The sequence below is a fragment of the Tyto alba genome, unplaced genomic scaffold (assembly GCF_018691265.1).
Source record: "Tyto alba isolate M040663 unplaced genomic scaffold, T.alba_DEE_v4.0 Super-Scaffold_2, whole genome shotgun sequence".
NCBI lineage: Eukaryota > Metazoa > Chordata > Aves > Strigiformes > Tytonidae > Tyto > Tyto alba.
In genome coordinates, this window is record NW_024881282.1 from 1,521,606 (window position 1) to 1,544,047 (window position 22,442).

At 64.8% G+C, this 22,442-nt stretch overlaps 1 protein-coding gene across 2 annotated transcripts in view; it reads left to right on the forward strand.

Annotated features, from left to right (window-relative positions):
- Window positions 1–22,442, forward strand: part of PDE2A (phosphodiesterase 2A) — a 54,421-nt gene that overhangs the window by 27,315 nt on the left and 4,664 nt on the right. For both annotated transcript variants that reach the window (XM_042792590.1, XM_042792591.1), the window contains 24 exons: window positions 10,999–11,088; window positions 12,603–12,691; window positions 13,431–13,540; window positions 14,788–14,843; window positions 14,953–15,012; window positions 15,174–15,333; window positions 15,442–15,494; window positions 16,110–16,184; window positions 16,354–16,395; window positions 16,513–16,581; window positions 16,740–16,870; window positions 17,092–17,203; window positions 17,291–17,330; window positions 18,903–18,966; window positions 19,085–19,163; window positions 19,306–19,483; window positions 20,393–20,505; window positions 20,771–20,848; window positions 20,960–21,082; window positions 21,383–21,453; window positions 21,561–21,683; window positions 21,801–21,888; window positions 22,038–22,085; window positions 22,228–22,302. In XM_042792590.1, the coding sequence (XP_042648524.1) occupies window positions 10,999–11,088; window positions 12,603–12,691; window positions 13,431–13,540; window positions 14,788–14,843; window positions 14,953–15,012; window positions 15,174–15,333; window positions 15,442–15,494; window positions 16,110–16,184; window positions 16,354–16,395; window positions 16,513–16,581; window positions 16,740–16,870; window positions 17,092–17,203; window positions 17,291–17,330; window positions 18,903–18,966; window positions 19,085–19,163; window positions 19,306–19,483; window positions 20,393–20,505; window positions 20,771–20,848; window positions 20,960–21,082; window positions 21,383–21,453; window positions 21,561–21,683; window positions 21,801–21,888; window positions 22,038–22,085; window positions 22,228–22,302 (2,127 nt within the window). The remainder of the gene's footprint in view (window positions 1–10,998; window positions 11,089–12,602; window positions 12,692–13,430; window positions 13,541–14,787; window positions 14,844–14,952; window positions 15,013–15,173; window positions 15,334–15,441; window positions 15,495–16,109; window positions 16,185–16,353; window positions 16,396–16,512; window positions 16,582–16,739; window positions 16,871–17,091; window positions 17,204–17,290; window positions 17,331–18,902; window positions 18,967–19,084; window positions 19,164–19,305; window positions 19,484–20,392; window positions 20,506–20,770; window positions 20,849–20,959; window positions 21,083–21,382; window positions 21,454–21,560; window positions 21,684–21,800; window positions 21,889–22,037; window positions 22,086–22,227; window positions 22,303–22,442) is intronic.

Here is a 22,442-nt window from a genome sequence, read left to right on the forward strand (position 1 = left end):
GAGGTGGGGGGGTGGGCTGGGGCTCGGGGAGGGGGGGGCACTGAGCCCCCTGGGAGGGGCAGGATGAAGTTTGGGGACATCGGAACTGTCACCAGGCTCAGGGACAGGGTGGGGAGACTCCTTATTGGGGGCAGGGCAAGAGGCCCTTTCTGCGGTGTGGGGGGGTCCCTGTGACTCCTCTTGGTCCCAGACCCCCCCACACCCAGGAGGGTGCTTACAGTTGGGGGGGCACTGAGCCCCCGCTGCAGCACCCCCCACCCCTCTCTGAGGGTACCCGGAGGGGTGGAGGGAGCTGCAACCCCCAGTTCTGGGGGAGCAAAAGCCACCCAGATGTGGGGGGGGGGGGGGGGGGGGGGGGGCTCATTTTAACCTGGACCACTGACCTTGTCTGGAGCTGCTGGGGTGGCACTGAGGAGGAGGAGGAAGGAGGAAGGGGGGGGACAACATGTGATGGGGCAGAGCTCTCCCCAGCCACAGCAGCACGGGGCAAAGGGACATGACCAGGGACGTGCGGGGGACAGATCCTGCCACACCCCCCCCCGAAATGCTCCAGGGGTCCCCAGCAGTGCCCTGGGTGCTGGTGGAATTTAGGACCCCCAGTCCCAAGCCTGGGGGGGGTGGGGGGGAATGTAGGTGTATATAGGGGGTATATAGGGCTTGGGGTTTTGTTGTCATCCCGTCCCCCCCCCCCCCAACCCACTGTGGGGTGAGGCTGAAGATGTCTGTGCCTCCTCTCCCTCCCAGCCGCCGGCCCCAATGCAATTACCGCTGACGGGCTGATGAATCAAACCCTAATTGATACGTGTTCGCAGCCTGGCGAAGCAGGAAGGAGCTGGGGGGGCTGGGGGGGGGGCCCTGCTGTGCCCAGGGTGCTGGGGGGGGGTGGCCACACTCGGGCACCGCCACCCCCTCCCCTGCTCCTCATCCTCCCTCAGTGATTCCTTCACCCAATTCGCAGGGCTCGGCGTGCCTGGGCTGGTGGTACGAGGCTGCTCCTGCCTCAGTTTCCCCAGGCGTGGGGCCTGCCATGCTCGGGGACGGGGGACGGGACACCCCCCCCCCCCAACCGAGGGCGGTGTGGGGGGACACGCGTGTGCGGGTGTTTTGTCCCGGCGCTGCCGGCGTTTCCTCCGGCCGACACAAACACATCAGCAGGGCTGTAACGGGGAGGAAAAGGGCCGCGGCGCACAATGCGGCCGGAGCGCTTCTTTCCATGACGCGGGGCAGGGCCAGCTTCCTCCCCCCACCCCGCCGAGCCGCAGGGCCGGGGAGAGGAGGGGGCAAAGGGGGACCCCCAAACTGGGGTGGATGGGTGCGCCTTAGTGGTCCCCAGTTTGGGGGTCCCCACCCGCGAAAACTCTTTCTGTGCAGCCGCTCCAAGGGGCGCCAGCTCCTTGTGCAGGATGAGGCCGTGCCGGCACGGCGTGTGCCCCGGGGTTGCCTTTTTATTTTGGGGGGGGGGGGATGTGGGGTTCAGGTGGTGGGTCCCTGCTCTCTCGTGGCCCGCGGCATCGCACCAGGCTTGTGGCCACCTCCGGGCATCTGGAAGCAAAGGTGGGGTGCAGAAACGGTCTGGCCACGGTGGCACAGCCCTGGGGGGGCTGCACGGAGAGCCCAGAGCCCAGCTGAGGTTGGGGGTGCTGCAGCTGCACCCCAGGGTGGGGGTGCTCCGGTTGCACCCCAGAAATGGAGGAGCTGGGATGGGGGTGCTGTGGCTGCATCCCAGGGTGGGGGGGCTCCGGTTGCACCCCAGAAATGGAGGAGCTGGGATGGGGGTGCTGTGGCTGCACCCCAGGGTGGGGGGGCTCCGGTTGCACCCCAGAAATGGAGGAGCTGGGATGGGGGTGCTGTGGCTGCACCCCAGGGTGGGGGGGCTCCGGTTGCACCCCAGGAGTGGAGGAGCTGGGTGAGGGTCCTCTGGTTGCACCCCAAGGTGGGGGGGAGCTGGGGTGGGGGTGCTCCAGCTGCACCCCAGGGTGGCACTGGGAGATGTGGAGGTAGGTTGGGGGGCAGCTGGCTCTTTGGGGGGGGGGGGGGGCGGTTTGACCTTTGGCGTTTGCTGGAGGGGGAGGAATTTCTCGCGCCGCATCGCCCTCCCAGCCGCGACGTGACACCGTGGCCGACCTTGACCTTTTGGAGCCGAGCTGGGACATTTTGCGGGGAGGTGACGGAGGGGGACACACACACACACACACAGAGTGACATCCCTGGTAGTGCCGGGGGGGAGAAAGGGGTGAATTCACTGGGCTCTTCTCCTCCATCTCCTACTGATATGTGGGATGCGGGTGTCACCCAAGCCCCCCCGACCCCAAACTCCCCCCAACCACGGGAACACTCACCCCTAAAATGAGCTGAGGAGCCAAACCAGCTCTGGGGTGACCCTCTCGGGGGTGAATCTGTGAACTTGGGGGACGGGGCTGGATCTTTGGAGCCGACTCCGGTCGCATCCCTACCCCAGCCGCTCCCCGGGTGTGGAGGGGGAGGCTGCTGGGGAGGGAGCTGCTGGGGGGAGGCGGAGGGGAACAGATGGGGCTGGTTGCCGAAAACTCCCCGTTCTTGGCGCAGGAGCGGGGCCGGCTGCTCCCAGCCCGGCTCCTTCGCGGGGTGCTGCCAACCCCAGAAGCAAATCCTCGCTGGCAGCTGTGTGTCAGCCAGAGCGGGGATTTTCTTCCTGCTTTTTGGCTCAGGCAGGTCCCTGCGCGTCCCTCTGTCACCCACACACTGGGTAGGATGGTGCCTGGCACCTTTGGGTGTACTGGGGCTGGCTTTGCGACCGGCTGTAGGCAAAGGGGTTGGAGATGGGAACCCCCAAACCGGGCGCTAACCCCTTAAACACCGGCACTGAAACCCTTCCAGCATGGGGAGCCATCGAATGGGTGGCACTGGGCTTCCCTGGGCCGTGCCTCAGTTTCCCCAGCTGAGTGGTGGGACCCCCTCCATGATTCCCAGACCCTTTCCCGCCGGCTGAGAGTCAGATCCTGCCACTGAACCCTCTTATATATGAAAAATAAGAGGTCCCTGTGCAACCAGAGCAAACCCCCCCAGGGAGGCGGCTCTGCCCGGGCCCTGCTCCGGAGCACTGCCCCAAATTGAATTCCTCCCCAGCTGCAGATGGCCGGGAATTCAATTTTCCCAGATCCATCAGAGGCTGATAAATAAGCTCTCTAATTACCGCACAGATCCCATTAGCGCTGGCCGTGCCGGGCAGGGGGGGATGTCGGGGGGGGGGGGGGGGGGGGATGTGGGAACGCTGCAGCTCCAAATCCCCGCCGTGGGACCGGGTTGTCCCCGTCCCTCCGTGTCTCCGGCTGCATCCCCGCAGTGCTTTGGGGAGGGGGGTTTTTGCCACGATGCTCCGGAGCAGAGCCAGGCTGGGGGCACCTTGGTATGGTTGATCTGCCAGGGGAAAAAAAAAAAAAAAAAAAAAAAAAAAAAAGTCCAAGAAAGTCCTTAAAACCCAGCTGGGAGGTGCTGGTGGCTGTTGGGGACAGGAAGGGGATGGTGTGCCAGGGAAAGCCTTCCAGGAATGCAGCATCCCAGGGATGCGCGTGGTGCCAGCTCTGCCGCCGGTGCCAGTGCCACCGGCTCAGTCCCAGCCACCCCCCTGGTATTTGGGGGCCAGGGTGGGCACGGTGGCTGCTCTGAATGTCCCCGTCCCTTGGGATGATGCTGGCCCTCGGGTACCGGGTGTGTTCGCAACGATGGAGTGGTTTCCCTGCACTTGCCTCGGGAGGATGGAGGGGGCTTGGGGGTGGCAGCTGTGGCACAAGGACAGAAGGGGGGGGGCCTGGGGGATCTTTGGGGACCGATGTGGCTTTGCCCTCCAGGCCCCCAAGGCAGGGGCTGGCGTTGCCTGCCGGGATGTGGCCAGTGTGCTGAGCCAATGCTTGCCCAGGACTGTTTTCCGCTGTGAATTTGCAAAGTGGCTCCGGCTGCACCCCTGGCCCATCCATGGGGTCACCCCCCACCCCGCCCCCGGGTCTGGGCATCCCCCTGGCCCTGTGTACCCCACAGCTGGGCCCGATCCCTGGCCTGTCCCCATCCTCTGGTGTGTTATTTATTGTCACCGCAGCCCCGTGGGACGGGCACCTCCGCGCTGGGAACAGGGCGGCTGGGTCATGCCCCTCCCTGGGGACACCGGCGTGTCACCGCTGCACCCCCAAAACAGGCTGGGGCACTGAGAGAGGGGTCTCTGTCCCCCTCCCTGCCATGGGACATGGGTTAGGCTGCACGGGGGGCCCCAGGGGGTGGCAGGGAGGGGTGCTGGGGGTCCCCGGGGGTGCAGAGGTTCCCCCAGGACTGGCTGCTGAGCCATTTATCTGCTCCATGCAATTAATTTCCCACCGAAAGTACAATTTCCTTCCCAGCGGGAGAGACCCCCGGCCCTAATCGCCAACTAATTAGCGACAAATCGTTTGGCCAGCCGGGCCAGGCCCTGCTGTTCCAAGAAGGTCGCGATGTTCTTGGGGACGGGAAATCCTTGAGGAGGACGGCCGAGGTCCCGGCCGTTTGTCCTGCCCGACAAAGGGACATCAACAGGAAGCGACCTTGACTTTGGCCCCGTTCCACCAGCCCCGGGAGACGAGGCCGGGATGAAAGGGGGGACGGACCTGGGGAGCATCCCTGAAGGTCCCCGGGGATGACGTTAGGCTGGAAAATTTGCTTGCAAAATGAAAAACCACCGGGCGGAGAGGGCGGCGTCCCCAGGGAGCGTTGGTCCACCTGGTCCCAGGCTGTGCAAATGCCCCTTGCAAATAGGCCGGTGCAAACACCCTGTGCAAACTCCCTGTGCAAACTGCCCTGTGCAAATGCCCTGCGCAAATGGTTTGCACTGCCTGTGCAAACTGCCCCGTGCAAACCTCCCGTGCCCATGCCCTGTGCAAACGGCCTTTGCACACCGGCCCATGTAAACACCCTGTGCAAATGCCCTGTGCAATTGGTTTGCGCTGTCTGTGAAAACTGCCCCCTGCAATGGTCTGTGCAAGTGGCCTGAGCGACCTGCCTGTGTAAATGCCCCGTGCAAACATTTTATGCAAACAGCCTGTGCAAACTTCCTCGTGCAAGTCGCCCTATGCAAATGGTCAGTGCAAACTGTTCTGTGCAAATGGCCTGTGCGAACGCCCCATGCAAAGGGCCTGAGCAAACCACCTCGTGCAAACCATCCTGTGCAAAACTGGTCTTGTACAAACGGCCTTGTGCAGATTGCCCCATGAGGACCCCCTCCCTTTGCAAACGTCTCGGTGCAGCCCACCCTGCACCCAGGGCACTGCCGCTGGGTTTTGCTGCGGTTCTTTTGCAGCCTCTTCAGTTTGGGACTCACTAGTAGAGCAAGAGCACCTGAAATGACTTTAAAGGTGCTATTTAGGGAGAAGCAAAGAGCTCAGGTTCCTGCAGTCAGCATCTTGGGTGGTGGTTAAGTGTGTGTGTGTGGGGATGTGCTGAGCTCCAGGGTTGCTTTTGAGCTCAGCGCACCCTGGTCCCGCCTGGCTGCGAGCCGGGGAAACTGAGGCAGCCATGCAGTTTTCGGGTGGCTGATCCCCCAGTTTGCATCCCCCCACGCTGGGAAGCCTCAGCCCCTGCCCGTGGGTCCCCACTCCTCATCCCTCAACCACAACAGGACCCCGGGAGGGCCAGTGGCCAGGGGGAGGCAAGAGCTAGCCCCGAAGTGTTCCCTCCCTGCTTGCGCTCGTTATCCCACTGATAAAAGATGAGGTAATTAAGGCGCTACCTCAGGTTGCAGGTTGCTGCTGCCTGATTAGATTAAAGCAATGTAATTTGGGACCGAAAGCAGGGCTGTAATCCGGGCTGGGCAGGCTCCGAGGGGATGGATGGCTTCCCGGCTAGGGTTGGGCGGAGCTGCCAGTTTTCCTGTCTGTCCGTCCATCCATCCTCTGCTGCCCTGGGATGCTGCTGGGGTGGTGGGAGGGTGCGTCTCAGGGGTACTGCTTTCACCCCTGGGGACCAGGACGGGGTGCCAGGGAGCGTCGCAGCAGAGCTGGCTGGAGGGGGACAGCAAAGCTCGCGGCGGGGTCCTGCAGCTTTCAGGAACCGTTTCCAAGATCCCGTGCCTCAGTTTCCCCGCTTGGCCTCCGCCTGCGCCAGGCTTCCCGCCTGCTCCTTCTCAGCTCAGCGTTGCTAACGCGCAGCCAGAGCTTGGCTATATTTAACCGCCGCGGCCGGAGCACGGGGCCTTGCAGCCGGAGGTGGGGGGGGGGATGGCGGGGAGCAGCCCCCCGGGGAGGGGAACCAGGCTGGGGGGGAGCTCGGCATTGCCGGAGGCGAGAGAGGAGGATGAATCACAGCTCGGGGATATTTTTAACGCCGCCAGATTGCTCGGCAAATGCTTGGGCAGGGCGGCGCGGGCTGGGTGTTTGCTCGCAGCCGCCAGCTGCTGGGGCTCGGTTTGGGGGGGGGGCTCGGTTGCTCCCCGGGGGTCCCGGGGTGTCAGCTTGCTGCCACGCATTGGGGAGGTGGCAAAGGGGCAGGGAAAACCCTGCAGTGGGGGCAGAAGGGGGTCCTGGACCGTTGTCATCCTCTGCAGAGAGGAGGCGGGAGGGGAAAAAGTGCCCTGGAGAGGGGAAAGTGATGATGGGGAAAGTGGTGATGGGAAAGTGGTGATGATAGGGAAAGTGGTGATGATAGGGAAAGTGGTGATGGGGAAAGCCAGAGCTGTGGCTTGGGAGAGGATCGGCGTGTCGCTGCCTGCGGGTTTGGGTACAGGCAGGGAGCCCCCGGGGTGGTGACCCTGGCAGAGCCCGGCTGGCAGCGAGCGGCAGCCGGAACGCAAATGGGATTTGCTTTTTTTTTTTTTTTTTTTGCCTGTCAGCCAAGGGCTGGTGGCCACGGCCGAGCCGGCGGGGGGAGGGAGCTGAATCACCACCCCCCCCACCCCCAGCCCCGGCTCTGCGGGACGGGGTGACCACCCTGGTGCCGCGGGGAGCCCTCGGTGAGGATGACTACGTCTGCTCCTCCGGGGATGCTCCACCGAGCAGCAGCATCTGGGAGACGCTCCTCAGTCCTGCAAGATGCCGCAAGGCTGGGGGCTGGCAAGGCGATAAATGGAGTGATGGAAGGGGGGGGGCCGCTTTTCCTTGCTCACCCCCCCCCCCCCTCCCCTCCCCGCTCACAAGCATCCCCATCCCTTCGCACCCCGAGCTGGCAGCCGGGCAAACGCACCGGGCATCGTCTGCCCTGTGGGTGGGGATGATGCCCACGGGATGTGGGTACCACGGGGGGGGGGGGGGGCGGTTGGGGGTGGTTTTGGGGCGGTGTGTGTGGGGGGGATGCTCTGCCCACAGAGATCCGCTTGCTCAGCATCTCACATGCTCTAATTCGAGTCGGGTGCCCCAGCTTGGGGAGCGAAGTCGTCCAAGCCGGAGTGATGCCCGGCTCCGTCCCGCGTCGGGGCTGACGCACTTAATCCGCTTCCAGAATTAATTGGGGATCCTCTCCCTCACGTTCCCAGGTGGATAAAGTCTTGCGGGGGGGGGGGGGGGGCGGTGGGGGGGGGGGGGTTCCCCTTGGTACCCTCAAGGGGGCTGAGCACCCCCTCGCTGCACTGGATCCGCCTCCTACCCATTCCTGGCGGGGCTTTGGGCTGGGAAGAATCAACCTGAGCTCCCCCCTGGGGGGAAAAATCTCCACCATCCATCAACCCAGGAGCAAGGGGTGGTGGGGGGGACACACGTGGGACAACACCCCCCCCCCCCCCCAGTCCTCTTCCCTCCCCCCGTGGCAGGCATGAGAGGAGCTTTGCCAGAGAGGAACCCGGCCAGGGTGGGATTTCTCTATTCCATAAACATCCAGAGAGGCCGGGGGGGCTCTGGGGGGGCTGAGCCCAGCTGCTGTGGCTGGGGGGGGTGAGTGAGGGGATGGATCTGTCCCAGAAATCTGCCCCCCCTCCAATGCCTGGCCGGCCCTTCCCGAAAAAAGCCACGTTTTTGCTGCCTGTGAATTCCCTGGATGCTTTTCCATCCCAATGGGGTCTGGTTTGGGCGGGGGGGGGGGGGCGGGGGGGAGCTGTGCTGGGGTTCCCTGTGTCCGGTTGGGTGCTGGAGCTGCTGCCAGCACCCTGACCCCTGGGGCTGGATGGGTGCTGGAACGGCTGCCAGCACCCTGACCCGTGGGGCTGAATGGGTGCTGGAGTGGCTGCCAGCACCCTCACCCCCATGTCCGGATGGGTGCTGGAGCTGCTGCCAGCACCCTGACCCCTGGGGCTGGATGGGTGCTGGAGCGGCTGCCAGCACCCTCACCCCCATGTCCGGATGGGTGCTGGAGCGGCTGCCAGCACCCTGACCCGTGGGGCTGGATGGGTGCTGGAGCAGCTGCCAGCACCCTCACCCCTGTGTCCGCATGGGTGCTGGAGCGGCTGCCAGCATCCTGACCCCTGGGGCTGGATGGGTGCTGGAGTGGCTGCCAGCACCCTCACCCCCATGTCCGGATGGGTGCTGGAGCGGCTGCCAGCACCCTGACCCGTAGGCCTGGATGGGTGCTGGAGCTGCTGCCAGCATCCTCACCCCCATGTCCGTATAGGTGCTGGAGCTGCTGCCAGCACCCTGACCCCCGTGTCCGGATGGGTGCTGGAGCCCCTTCCTGCTCGCCCTGCAGGTGCTGGGCTTTGGGAGCCTAATTAGCCCCTTAACGAGCCCCTTGGCATGGGTGCAGGGATCCCAGGCTGTGGAGTGTGGGCCGGTGTTGCCGGCACTCGGGGGGTGCTCCCGGCCCTGCTTTGGGGGTGCTGGGGGACGGATCCTTTCCCCCACCATCCTGCTGCTCTCGGGCACGTTGCCTGGTTTGGGGGTGCATCTGTGGGGGCCAGAGCAGGGGTACCCCCCTCCCGTGCACTGCTTGGGGGGTGTGTGTGTGGGATGTGCAGTCAGAGGCTTCCCCCACCCCAGCGACCGGCTGCCTGCCTGCAGCAGGGCACCCCGAAATGATGGGGAGGGGTGGGGAGGACACCCCAATCCCATCTGTGCCCCCCCTCCAGTTTGCTCGTCACTTCCCCAGCACGTCACCACATCCCGCTGGATGGGGGACCCCTTCCCCATCAGGAGGAGGAATTTGGAGGGGGGGGGGGATATGGGGGAGTCCTGTGCCCCCCCGATTGTGCCAGGCAGGGCTACATCCTGGCTGGAAAAGGGTGCAGAGCCCCGGCTGCAGCATCCCTGGGGCTGAGCAACACGGCGCTGGGGGCAGGTGGGAGAGTGTCCTGTCACGGGGGAGAGTGGGGGAGTGGGATCAGTGAGATGAGTGGGATGAATGGGGTAAGTGGGATGAGTGGGATGAGCATGATGAGTGGGGTAAGTGGGACAAGTGGGATGAGTGGGACGAGTGGGATGAGAGAGACAAGTGGGACGAGTGGGATGAGTGGGACAAGCTGGGTGAGTGGGATGAGTGGGATCAGTAGGGTGAGTGGGACAAGTGGGACGAGCAGGATGAGTGGGATAAGTGGGATGACTGAGATGAGTGGGATAAGCGGGATGAGTGGGATCAGTGGGACAAGTGGGATTGGTGGGATAAGTAAGACGAGTGGGATGAGTGGCATCAGTGGGCTGAGCAGGATAAGTGGGACAAGTGGGACGTGTGGGTTCAGTAGGATGAGTGGGACAAGCAGGACGAGCGGGGTGAGTGGGACAAGTGGGATGATGGGGATCAGTGGGATGAGTGGGATGAGCAGAATGAGCGGGATGAGTGGGGTGAGTGGGATCAGTGGGGTGCTCTACCCATGCCAGCACCGCTCCCCTCAGCCCCCCCCGCCTCTCTCCCCTCACCCCGGGGTGGCTTTTCCCTTCCCCCCCGCCCTCAGCTCCATCCCCCATTCCCAGCCCCAGTAAAACCATTCCCAGTGTCCCCGCGCCGCCGCTATTTCCCGCAGCCCCCAGGGATCCCACTCGGGGTCTCCCCCACCTCCCCCCGCCCCCAGTCCATGGACGATGGGGATGCTGAGCCGCCGCCAAGGGGACAGAGGGACGGATGGACGGACGGACGGACGAGGCCTGGCTGTATTCTACAGTGCATGTGTCTCCAGTGTGAGTAAGCGACTGGAGACGCGGCCCTGTTGGAATAACAACCAGCGCCGGCCTCTGCGGCTGGAAGTGCCAGCACCGCCACCGGATCGGGCCCAGCCAAGACCCCACCCCCACCCCGGGGGGGGTGGCACAGGGTTGGGGACCCCCTGCGGTGACACCGGGGGGCGGGGGGGGGGATTGACACCTGCTGCTGGTAAAACGGGGACCGAAGGAAGAGCGACCCCAGTGCCCCAACTGGGAGCCCCCAGCAATTCCCAGAATGACAGTGGGATGATCCCGGTTTCCCAGCCGAGGGCTGGAGGAAGGGATGGGGGGGGGGGTGTGTGTGTTACACTGCAGAGCCCCCCAGTTCCCCCCAATGTTTCCGTGCACTCCCCCCCCCCCCCCCCCCCCCGACAACCTGCAGCCCTTTTGTCCGGCTCCTGCCCCCCGTTTCTGTGCCCCGGCACCCGCCAGCAAACCCGGGGGAAGGGGGGCTAGCACCGAGGGTGGGGTGGCTAGTGCAGGTCTTAGCACGTATAGTGCAAGTATCGGTGCGGCTAGTGCAGGTGCCGGTGTGGCTAGCACAGGGGGTGGTGTGGCTACTGCAAGTCCTGAAGCGGCCGGTGCAGGTGTTGGCGGGGTTAGTGCTGGGGGTGACGTGGCTAGTGCAGGCATCGGCGTGGCTACCGCTGTGGCCCCGGCCCGGCTGAGCCAGGAACTGGCGTGGCTACCTCCAGCACCGGCGTGGCTAGCGCACCCATCGGCGTGGGAGTCCCCCAGCTCTCCAGCCCAGTGCTCCCAGTACACCAGCACGCTGAGCCCAGCACACCCCACGGCGAAGCCCCTCCCACTTCCCTCCTCTCCCATTGACCGAAAAGCACCATTCTAACCCCAAAACAGGCGGGGGGGGGGGGCTGGGGAAGGGGAGCCCCGCGGTGCCCCTCACCGTGGCTTCAGGGCCCCCCCCGGCCCCGCTCTCTGTCCCCAGGACGCGCTGCTGAGCCTGGGCGCCGTCATCGAGGCGTCGGGGCTGCGTCACGCCCTGCGCCACGCCCTCGCCTGCCTGCTGCCACGCGTGGTACGTGGGGCCGAGCCCGCGGGGGGGGCTGTGCCGCGGGTCGGGGGGGGGAGTGTGCAGGAGGACGGTGCGCTCCGGGCGGGGGGGGGACGACGACACGCACACTGTTGTGGCTTGTGGTCCCCGGTTCTCAGTGGTCCCAGGGGGTGCTGGTGGTGGCCCGGGGGTGGGGATGGTGGTCCTGGGTGCTGGTGGTCCAGGGGTGCTTGTGGTGGCCCCAGGGATGCTGGTGGTCCAGGGGTGCTGGTGGTGGTCCTGGGGTGCTGGTGGTAGCCCAGGGGTGGTGGTGGCAGTCCTGGGGTGCTGGTGGTGGCCCCAGATACTGGTGGTGGCCCCAGGGGTGCTGGTGGTAGCCCAGGGGTGGTGGTGGCAGTCCTGGGGTGCTGGTGGTGGCCCCAGATACTGGTGGTGGCCCCAGGGGTGCTGGTGGTAGCCCAGGGGTGGTGGTGGCAATGCTGGGGTGCTGGTGGTGGCCCCAGATACTGGTGGTGGCCCCAGGGATGCTGGTGGTAGCCCAGGGGTGGTGGTGGCAATGCTGGGGTGCTGGTGGTGGCCCCAGATACTGGTGGTGGCCCCACAGGTGCTGGTGGTGGCCCAAGGGTGCTGGTGGTCACATCTGTGTGTGTGTGTGTGTACGTGCAGGTGTGCACACACGTGTGAGTGCGCACATGGCTGCACATCGGTGTACGCGTGTGTACGCGTGGGCAAGTGTGTTGGCACGTACATGACTGTGTGTGCACACGTGTGTGTGTCTGTACATGGTATGTACATGTGTTTACACCCATGGGTGGGTGTGTACGTGTGTTTGTACATGTGTGTGTGTGTGCACACTTGTTTATGCATGGGGTGCCATGGCTCTTGAGTGGAAAAGCCCTGCGTGCCTGGGGAAACTGAGGCAGACAGGGCCGGGCCCTGTGGGGGGGGCTGGGGGTCCCATGGGGGGTCTGGGAGGGCCTGAGAGGGTCCAGGGGGGTCTGGAGGGGTGGGGGTGGGGGTCCGGGGGGTTCTGTGGGGTCTCTGGGGTCCAGGGAGGATCTGGGGGGAGCCCAGAGAGTGTCTGGGGGGTCTTTGGGGTCTGGGGGGGTCTGGGGGGTTTGGAGGGGTCTGTGGGGGGCTTGGGGGGGTCTGTAGGGGCCCAGGGGGTGTCGGGGGGGTCTGTGGGGGTCTGTGGGAGCTTGGGGTGGTCTGTGGGGTCCGGGGGGGTCTGTGGGGTCCAGGGGGGTCTGTGGGGGATTAGGGGGGTCTGTGGGAGCTTGGGGGGATCTGTGGGGGTCCAGGGTGTGTCTGGGGTCTGGGAGGGTCCATGGGTGCTTGGGGGGATCTGTGGGGGCCCAGGGGGTGTCTGGGGTCTGTGGGGGTCCGTGGGGCCCAGGGGGTGTCTGTGGGGGCCCAGGGGGGTCTGTGGGGCCCGGGGGGGTCTATGGTGTCTGTGGGGGCCCAGGGGGAGTCTGTGGGGCCCGGGGGGGACTATGGGGTGCCCTCTCCTTCAGCACTGCCATTCTCTGGCCCCCCAGGAGCACGTGTACATTTATCTGCTGGATGGGGACACGCGGCTGATCTGTGACGACCCCCCCCACGAGCTGCCGCCCGATGGGAAGCTCAGGTGGGCACACGGGGACACGCCCGCCCACACGTGTGCGAGGAACACGCACACCCACACGTGTGCAGGGGGCAGGCATGCCCACGTGTGTGGACAGGGACATGCCTGCCCCTGCATGTGCAAGGGACACTCACACCCACATGTGTGCAAGGGACACACATGCCCACACGTGTGCAGAAGGACATGCAGACCTACACATGTGCGCAGGGACACACATACCTGTGCGTGTGCAAGGGACATGCCCACCCATGGGTTTGCAAGGGACATGCATGCCTGCAAGTGTGCAAGGGACACGCACACCCACGTGTGTGCCAGGGACACACACGCCCTTGTATGTGCAAGGGACATGCGCGCCCACCTGTGTACAAGGGACACGCACGTGTGTGCAAGGGATACACCTGCCCATGCATGGGCACAGGGATGTTCCCACCCATGCGTGTGCAAGGGACATGCACGCCCACGGGTGTGCATGGGGACAGACGTACCCACGTGTGTGCGCAGGGACACGTGTGCCCACATGTGCTGTGCAGTCCTGGTGGCTTGTCCCCTCCCTGAGCACGTGTGTCCCCTGCCTGGGGGGGTGCCCCTGGCTGAGGGGTTGGGGGGTGCCCCTGCCCAGGGGTGCTGTGGGGGGGTGCCCCTGGTCGGGGGTGCCATTGGGTCCTGTCCCCCGCCATGGTCAGTGGCTCAGGCTGTCCCTGTCCCCATCCTGTCCCCATCCCCGTCCCTGTCCCCCCCGCAGGGATGCGGTGCGGCGGCAGACGCGGGTGCAGTGTGGGGGGCTGCCCCCCGCCGAGCTCCCTGGGAGGCAGCTGGGACCCCTGGCAGCACCCCTGGCCCCCGGAACGCAAGGTGGGGTGGGGGGGGTTGGGGGGGTGGGGATGGACGGATGGAGATGGATGGATGGATGGATGGATGGATGGATGGATGGATGGATGGATGGAGATGGATGGAAGTGGGTGGATGGATGGAAATAGGTGGAGATGGATGGATGGAGGTGGGTGGAGATGGGTGGGTGGATGGATGAATGGATGGATGGAGGCAGGTGGAGATGGATGGAGATGGATGGATGGACGGATGGATGGATGGAGATGGATGGAGGTGGATGGATGGACGGATGGATGGTTGGAGGGAGGGAGTGATGGATGGAGAAGGATGGAGGGAGGGAGTGATGGATGGAGATGGATGGAGGGATGGAGTGATGGATGGAGATGGATGGATGGATGGATGGATGGATGGATGGATGGATGGATGGATGGATGGATGGATGGAGGTGGATGGAGATGGATGGAGGTGGATGGAGGTGGATGGATGGAGATGGATGGATGGATGGATGGAGGTGGATGGATGGATGGCGGTGGATGGAGGTGGATGGAGATGGATGGATGGATGGATGGATGGAGGTGGATGGAGATGGATGGAGGTGGATGGAGGTGGATGGATGGAGATGGATGGATGGATGGATGGAGGTGGATGGATGGATGGCGGTGGATGGAGGTGGATGGAGATGGATGGACGTGGATGGATGAAGATGGATGGATGGATGGAGATGGATGGATGGAGGTGGATGGATGGAGGGATGGAGGGAAGTGGATGGAGGTGGATGGGGATGGATGGATGGATGGAGATGGATGGGGATGGGTGGATGAATGGATGGATGGAGATGGGTGGAGACGGATGGATGGATGGATGGATGGATGGATGGATGGATGGATGGATGGATGGGTGGAGGTGGATGGGTGGATGAGTGGATGGACGAGGAAGAGTCATTAGGTGGATGGGTGGGGGGACGGACATATGGGTGGGTGAGGAATGAGCCAGTGAAAGAATGGTGGGTGCAGCGGCATGGGTGGGTGGTAGATGAGTGGGAAAGCTAGTAGGTGAGAGGATGGAGGCATGGCGGGGACGTGGCGGGGACGTGGCGGGGACGTGGCGGGGATGTGGTGGAGATGTGGTGGGGATGTCATGGGGACATGGTGGGGAGGTCATGGGGACGTGGTGGGGGGATGTGGTGGGGACATGGTGGTGACGTGGTGGTGACATCACGGGCACGTGCCCCCCCCCCCCCCCCCCGGTGCCGACCCTCTCCCGCCTTGCAGTGCTCATCATCCCACTGGTGGACCCGGACAGCGGGGCCGTGCTCTGCGTCCTCCTGGTGAGCGTGGGGCTGCGGGCAGTGCTCGGGGCGGGGGGGACGACACAGGGACAGGGACACAGAGCTCCCCACCGCCCCCTCAAAAACCACCCCCCCCCCCCCTCCCCAGGTACATTGCGCCCACCTGAGCGACTCGGATGAGCAGAACCTGCGCGCGCTGGAGAGACACGTGAGTGCCCCGGGGCTCGGCCGCGGGACCTGGCTTTGGGGGGGGACGTGTCTCCCCATGTCCCCGCCGTTGTCCTTTGTCCCTTCTCTGTGTCGTGTGTGTGTGTCCCCCGCCCCAAACTCGTCCCACCTGCGCCCCCCCCTACCCCCCACCCCTTGCAGGCCTTGGTGGCGTGCCGGCGGCTGCGGGCCCTGCAGAAGCTGCAGCCCTGGCCCCGTGTCAGCCTCTCCACCAGTTCCTCCCAGAACTCACTGGTCAAACCCGACAAAGCGCCCGACACCGGTTACAGCGACCTGGACTGCAAGATCCTGCAGCTCTGCGGTGAGCTGGGGGCGGGGGGGGGGGTTCCCCCTAAACACCCTGGGGTGGTGGGGGGGGTGGTGAAATCAGGGTGCTGAGCCTCTCCCGGCACTCTCGCCCCCCGTTCAGGCGAGCTGTACGACCTGGATGCCGCCTCACTTCAGCTCAAGGTCGTCAACTACGTGAGTAATCGATCGCTGCGCCCCGTCCCGTGGCCCCTGCCTCACCCTCCCCACCCCCCCCGCCCCCAGCCCTCAGGACACAGCGAGGAGCCCTGTTTTCTCTCCCCCAAAACCCCTCTGAAACGAAACAAAACAAAAAATTCCTCCCCACCCCCAAACAAAGAAACGCCTCAAGCGTCGGCTGGGCAGCCATCAGTAGTGACCAGAGTGAACAACCTTCTCATAACCATCAGTAGTCTTCCGAGTGAACGGTGCCACCCTAACCACAGGACCCCTGAAAGTAAATCTGTGGGTGTCCCCCTCCCAACCCCCCCGCTACACTCTAGCATCCCCCACACAACCCTCAGTAGCGCCCAGGGTGCCCAGCGTTGCCCTCGCCATCAGTAGTCTCCAGAGTTAACCTGCTCGCTCACAGAGGGGAGGGGATCTGGGGCAGGGAGTGGGGGGGGCACTCCGCTCTCCGTGGCACGGGGAGGGGGGGTGCTCTGGGTGCAGGCAGGCAGAGGTGGGGCTGCATCCTTCCCTAGGGCGGGGATGGTTTTTGGGGGTGCTGACACACCACCCCCCCCCCCGCCTCCACCCCCTGTGTCCCCCACCCCCTGTCCCCTCCCCCAGCTGAAGCAGGAGACCCAGTCACTGTGCTGCTGCCTCCTGCTCGTCTCCGAGGACAACCACCAGCTCTTCTGCCAGGTGGGGGCCACCAACCTGATACGTGTGCGTGTGTGTCCCCCCGCCACCACGTAGGACCCCCCCCCACTCGCCGTGGGGCCAGTGGGTCCCATTACAATCCCCCCCTTCACACACACCCCAGCACAGCTCCCACACCAACCCCCCCCCCCCTCCCCAAAATCTTTTCCAGGTGGTGGGGGACCATGTTCTGGAGGAGGAGATCAGCTTTTCGGTGAGGCGGGGCGGGGGACACGTGGACACGGGGGAGTGTGGGACATTTGGGAGGGGAGGCAGGGGGTGCCAGGGGCTCACCTGTGTCCCCCCCCTTGTCCCTGTCCCCCCTCCCCAGCTCACCTTCGGGCGCCTGGGGCAGGTGGTAGAGGACAAGAAGTCCATCACCTTGAAGGACGTCAGTGAGGTGGGTGCCAGCTCTCAGCGGGGGCCTGTGTGCGCACGTGTGTGTGTGTCCCCCCCTTGGGGACACTGTTGTCAACCCCCCCCAGCAGTGTCCCCATGAGGATTCTTGGCGGGGGGGGGGGGGGGGGGGGCGTTGTGTATGTGTGTAAAATTCTGCAGGAGGAGCACAAACAGCTGAGCAGCATGTTGGGCTGCGAGGTCACCTCCATGCTGTGCGTCCCCGTCATCAGCCGGGCCACCTCCCGCGTGGTGGCACTGGCCTGCGCCTTCAACAAGCTGAGTGGGGAGAGGTGAGCACGGGGGGAGGGGGGGGGGGGGGGCGTGGGGGTGCCGTGGTGGGTCGTGGGAGGGCGGAGGATCCAGCCCTCGCATCCCCTCATGCTGCGGCTGCATTTGGCTATGGGGTAGCATTGTCGCTGGGGAGAAATGGGAAGGGAGGGGGGGGCGTGGGGACATTTGGGGACACGTGTCCGTCCCCCCACCCGTGTGTGTGTGTGTCCCTCCCCTGCAGCTACACGGAGGCGGATGAGCACAAGATCCAGCACTGCTTCTGCTACACCTCCACGGTGCTCACCAGCACTCTGGCCTTCCAGAAGGAGCAGAAGCTCAAGTGCGAGTGTCAGGTGAGCGCCTCGTGTCACGCCAAGCCCACGCGTGCACGTGTCCCGTGTCCCACCGGGCACTGACCGTGTCCCCTCTGTCTCCGCCAGGCCCTGCTGCAGGTGGCGAAGAACCTCTTCACGCATTTGGGTAGGTGCAGGGAGCACCCCTGGGGGGAGACACGGGGGTGGTGGGGGTGTGTGTCCCCCCCCAACATCTCCCCAGCTTGGGGGGACACTGTCCCCTGCGGTGCCGAGGCTGCACGGTGGCACACGGGGACGTTGCACGGGCACAGGGCGCTGCGTGCGCTGAGAAACGCGTGTGCACGGGCGCCCTGCTGCACACACACTGCTGCACGTGTGCGTGTACCGCTGTGTGCACACACATGCTGTTGCATGCACGCATGCTGCTGCACACACATGCTGCTGCACGCACACGTGCTGCTGCATGCACTCTTGCAGTTGCACACACACTGCTGCATGCACATGTGCTGCTCCATGCACACACACTGCTTCATGCACACACACGGTGTTGCATGCACGTGTGCCGCTGCACGCACACTGCTGCATGCACACGTGCTGCTGCATGCACGTGTGCTGTTGCATGCACATGCGCTGCTGCATGCACATGTGGTGTTGCATGCACACATGCTGCTGCACACATGCTGCTGCATGCACACACGTGCTGTTGCATGCACACGTGCTGCTGCTCACACACTGACACGTGCTGTTGCACACATGCTGCATGCATGCATGCGCTGTTGCGTGCACACACGCTGCTGCAGGCAAAAGCTGTACCACTGCGTGCTTGCACTGCTGCACACCCACGTGCACCGCTGTGGGGACACACGTGCTGCCGTGGGGACACGCGTGCGGCTGCACACACACTCCCCCCTCCCAGGCAGCTGTGGTTGAACACCACGCACAAGCATGCTGTTGTGTTGCATGGGCTGGTGTTCGCTTGCACAGGGTGTGTTGCCCTTCAGTGTGCACACACATGTGTGCACACACGTGCACAGGCATGCAGACACACACGCACATGTGTGTGCACACACGCATGGGTGTGCAGACACACGTGCACCCCAGTGTGTGCATACACATGTGCACCCAGTGTGTGCATACACACAGGCCTGCAGACACATGTGCACACACATGCATGGGCATGCAGACATGTGCACATGCACGCCTGCACACACCTGCAAAGGCCTGCAGACACACATGCACATGTGTGCACACATGCATGGGCATGCAGACACACATGCACACACAGAGGCATGTATACAAGCACACACGTGTGCACACACATGCACAGGCATGCTGACCCATGTACACATGCGTGCGTGTGCACACCTGCACAGGACTGTAGGCACACATGCAGATGTGTGTGCATGCACACACAGGGGTGTGGCCACACGTGCACATGCATGCACGGGCATGCAGACACAGGTGCACACACAGAGGCATGCACACATGCAGACATGTGTGCACACACACGCACGGGCATGCAGAGTCACGTGCACATGCAGGCATGCACATGCATGCACAGGCTTGCAGACAGAGGTGCACACATGTTTGCATACACATGCACGGGCACCCAGATGCGTGCATAGACGGAGGCCTGCAGACACACATGTACACGTGTGTGCACACACACGCACAGGTGTGTAGACACACATGTACACGTATACAATCCCCCCCCACCCTGTTTTTTTCCTCCCCACAGACGACGTGTCCGTTCTGCTCCAGGAGATCATCACGGAGGCCCGAAACCTCAGCAACGCGGAGATGTGAGTGGGCTGGGGGGGGACACGAGTCGGGGGGGGACACGTCTGGGGAGGGGATGGGGGATCAGGCCCACCCCCCAAGCCCCGTGGGTGCCACCGGTGCCACCGTGACCTCTTCCAGATGCTCCGTGTTCCTGCTGGACCGCCTCAGCCACGAGCTGGTGGCCAAAGTCTTTGACGGCGGCGTGGTGGACGACGAGGTGAGGGTGGGGAGGGGGGTGGTCTTTGGGGGGTCCTGGGGTGCTGGTGAACCCCCCCACTCCCCCCCCCCCCCCCCGAAAAAAAAAAAACCCAAACCAAACCAAAACAACCACCCCCTCCCCTGTCTCTCCCTACCCACAGAGCTACGAGATCCGCATCCCTGCGGACCAGGGCATCGCGGGGCACGTGGCCACCACGGGGAAGATCCTCAACATCCCCGACGCCTACGCGCACCCCCTCTTCTACCGGGGGGTGGACGACAGCACCGGGTTCCGCACCCGCAACATCCTCTGCTTCCCCATCAAGAATGAGAGCCAGGGTGGGCGTGGGAGTGGGGGGGGGAGCGTGGGAGTGGGGGAGGCGTGGGAGTCAAGGAGGGGGCGGGAGTCGGGGCGGCATGGCGGGGACCTCTGCGGGCACCGTGCTGTCACGCAGAGCACGGACGCGGCGGCGTGGCCGTGTGTCTGTCTGTGTGTGTCGTACCCCCCCCACCCGCTGAGGACACGGGGGTGAGCCCGGCCGGGCATGTGGGCACGGTCCTGCCCCCACGACATGGATGTGGTCCCGTGTCCCCCCAACATGGGCATGATCCTGTCCCCCACACGTGGGCACGATCCTGTCCCCCAGTACAGGGGCCTGATCCTGTGCCCAGCCCACGGACACAGCACTGTCACCAGCACGTGGGCACAATCCTGTCCTCAGCTTGTGGGCACGGTCCTGTGTCCCCCTGACATGGGCACGATCCTGTCGCCCTGATACGGGCACGATCCTGTCCCCACCATGTGTGCATGGTCCTGTGTCCCCCTGACGCGGGCACGATCCTGTCCCTCAGTACAGGGGCCTGATTCTGTGCCTAGCTCATAGACACAGCACTGTCCCCAGCACGTGGACATGGTCCTGTGTCCCCCGGACATGGGCACAATCCTGCCCTCTTGCCCCTTATGGGCACAGCACTGTCCCCAGGACATGGGCACGATCCTGTCCCCAGCATGTGGGCACAGTCCTGTGTCCCCCCCAAAATGGGCACGATCCTGTCCCCCTGATATGGGCACGATCCTGTCCCCCAGTACAGGGGCCTGATCCTGTGCCCAGCCCACGGACACAGCACTGTCACCAGCATGCGGGTGCAATCCTCTCCCCTCGGCGTGTGGGCATGATCCTGTCCCCAGAACGGGGGCCTGATCCTGTCCTCTGTCCCCCCGTCCCCCCCACCTTCTTCTGCTCCCAGAGGTTATCGGGGTGGCGGAGCTGGTCAACAAGATCAACGGGCCCTGGTTCAGCAAATTCGACGAGGACCTGGCCACCGCCTTCTCCATCTACTGCGGCATCAGCATCGCCCACGTACGTGCCTTTGGGGGGGTGGGGGGGGGGTCCCTAACCTGGTGAGGGGGGAGCCCCCCCCCATCCCCCTCCTCGCTCTGCCCCAGCGCTGGGCCACAGTGCAGAGGGGCCGGGATGGGGGGGGGGGGGGACATGAGCGTGGTCCCCATTCTTTGGGGACAAGTGGTGGTGGCGATGGGATGGGGGGGTGGGGAGCACCCATAGGGTGCTGGGGGGGGTCTGCCCACCCCCAGCTCTCCCGTGTGTGTCTGCCCCCCCCCCCCAGTCGCTGCTGTACAAGAAGGTGAACGAGGCGCAGTACCGCAGCCACTTGGCCAACGAGATGATGATGTACCACATGAAGGTGAGGTAGCACGGGGACACCTTGGGGACAACCAACCACCCTGGGGACACACACCCCCTCGGGGGGGGGGGTCCCGCTCCCAGCACGGGCCACCGGCAACGGCTCCCGCAGGTCTCGGATGACGAATACACCAAACTGCTGAGCGAGGGCATCCAGCCCGTGTCCACCATCGACCCCAACTTCGCCAGCTTCACCTACACGCCCCGCTCGCTCCCCGAGGACGACACCTCCATGGTGAGGACGTCGGGGACGGTCCCCAACTGCCACCGCCTTCCCCCTTCCCCCCCCCCCCCCCCCCCCCCCCCCTACGTGGTTGGGTCGTGTACCCTGACCCCCTGGGGTGCTGGGGTGGGAGGGATGCGGTTGCACCCCTGAACACCATCGCCCTACCTGCCAGGCTGGGGTGATGCTGAGGGAGGGGACACACACACACACCCCCCCACACCCACACCCACCCACCCACCCACCCACACACACCCCTCCACCCCCCTTGCTGGGTGTTGTCACCCGCTGCCACCCAGCCCGTCCCCGCAGGCCATCCTGAGCATGCTGCAGGACATGAACTTCATCAACAACTACAAGATGGACCGCCAGACGCTCACCAGGTGCGTCCCCAACCCCACCTGGGCAAGTGGGGGTCCCTGGGGGAGGGGGGGGGGGACACACCACCACCCCCCCATGTCCCTGACACTCCCCGCGCCCCCCGTGCCAGGTTCTGCCTGATGGTGAAGAAGGGCTACCGCGACCCCCCCTACCACAACTGGATGCACGCCTTCTCCGTCTCCCACTTCTGCTACCTGCTCTACAAGAACTTGGAGCTCGTCAACTACCTGGAGTAAGGCCACCAGGCGCTGTCCCCCAGCCTGGCCGGGGTGCTCCTGACCTCCTGCCTGCCTCAGTTTCCCTCTTTTCCCACCTTCCCCCCCGGCCCCCTTCCTCCCTGCCCCCCCAGAGACATCGAGATCTTTGCCCTCTTCATCTCCTGCATGTGCCACGACCTGGACCACAGAGGCACCAATAACTCCTTCCAGGTGGCCTCGGTGAGCCGAGCCCTGCGCTGGGATGGGTGCGGAGGGACGGGGAGGGGGGAGAGGGACACACACGTGGGGACAAATTTGGGGGGGGGTGAGGGAGGGGGTTGGGTCTTCACCCCCATAGCGCTGCGATTCCCGGCTGCTTTGCCTTGCAGAAATCGGTCCTGGCTGCGCTGTACAGCTCGGAGGGCTCCGTCATGGAGGTAAGGTGTCGTGTTCCCCCCCAAACCTCCCCCTACCTGGCTCTCGGGGGGGGTTCCGGCTGTGTGGCAGCACCCCTGCCTGCACCCTGCCCTCACCCTGCCTGCACCCTGCCCACACCCACGGCCCCGACCTCTCCCGCAGAGGCATCACTTCGCCCAAGCCATCGCCATCCTCAACAGCCAGGGCTGCAACATCTTCGACCACTTCTCCCGCAAGGTGAGCGCTGCCCCCAGCCTCCCCAATTTTAACCCCTCTCCCCACCTCCCACCCCCCCTCCCCCATCCCCTCCAGCCCCCCCAGGGGTGCAGGGGCTGGCAGGGGCCACGGAGCCGGTCACAGTAGCCGCCTTGCCTGGC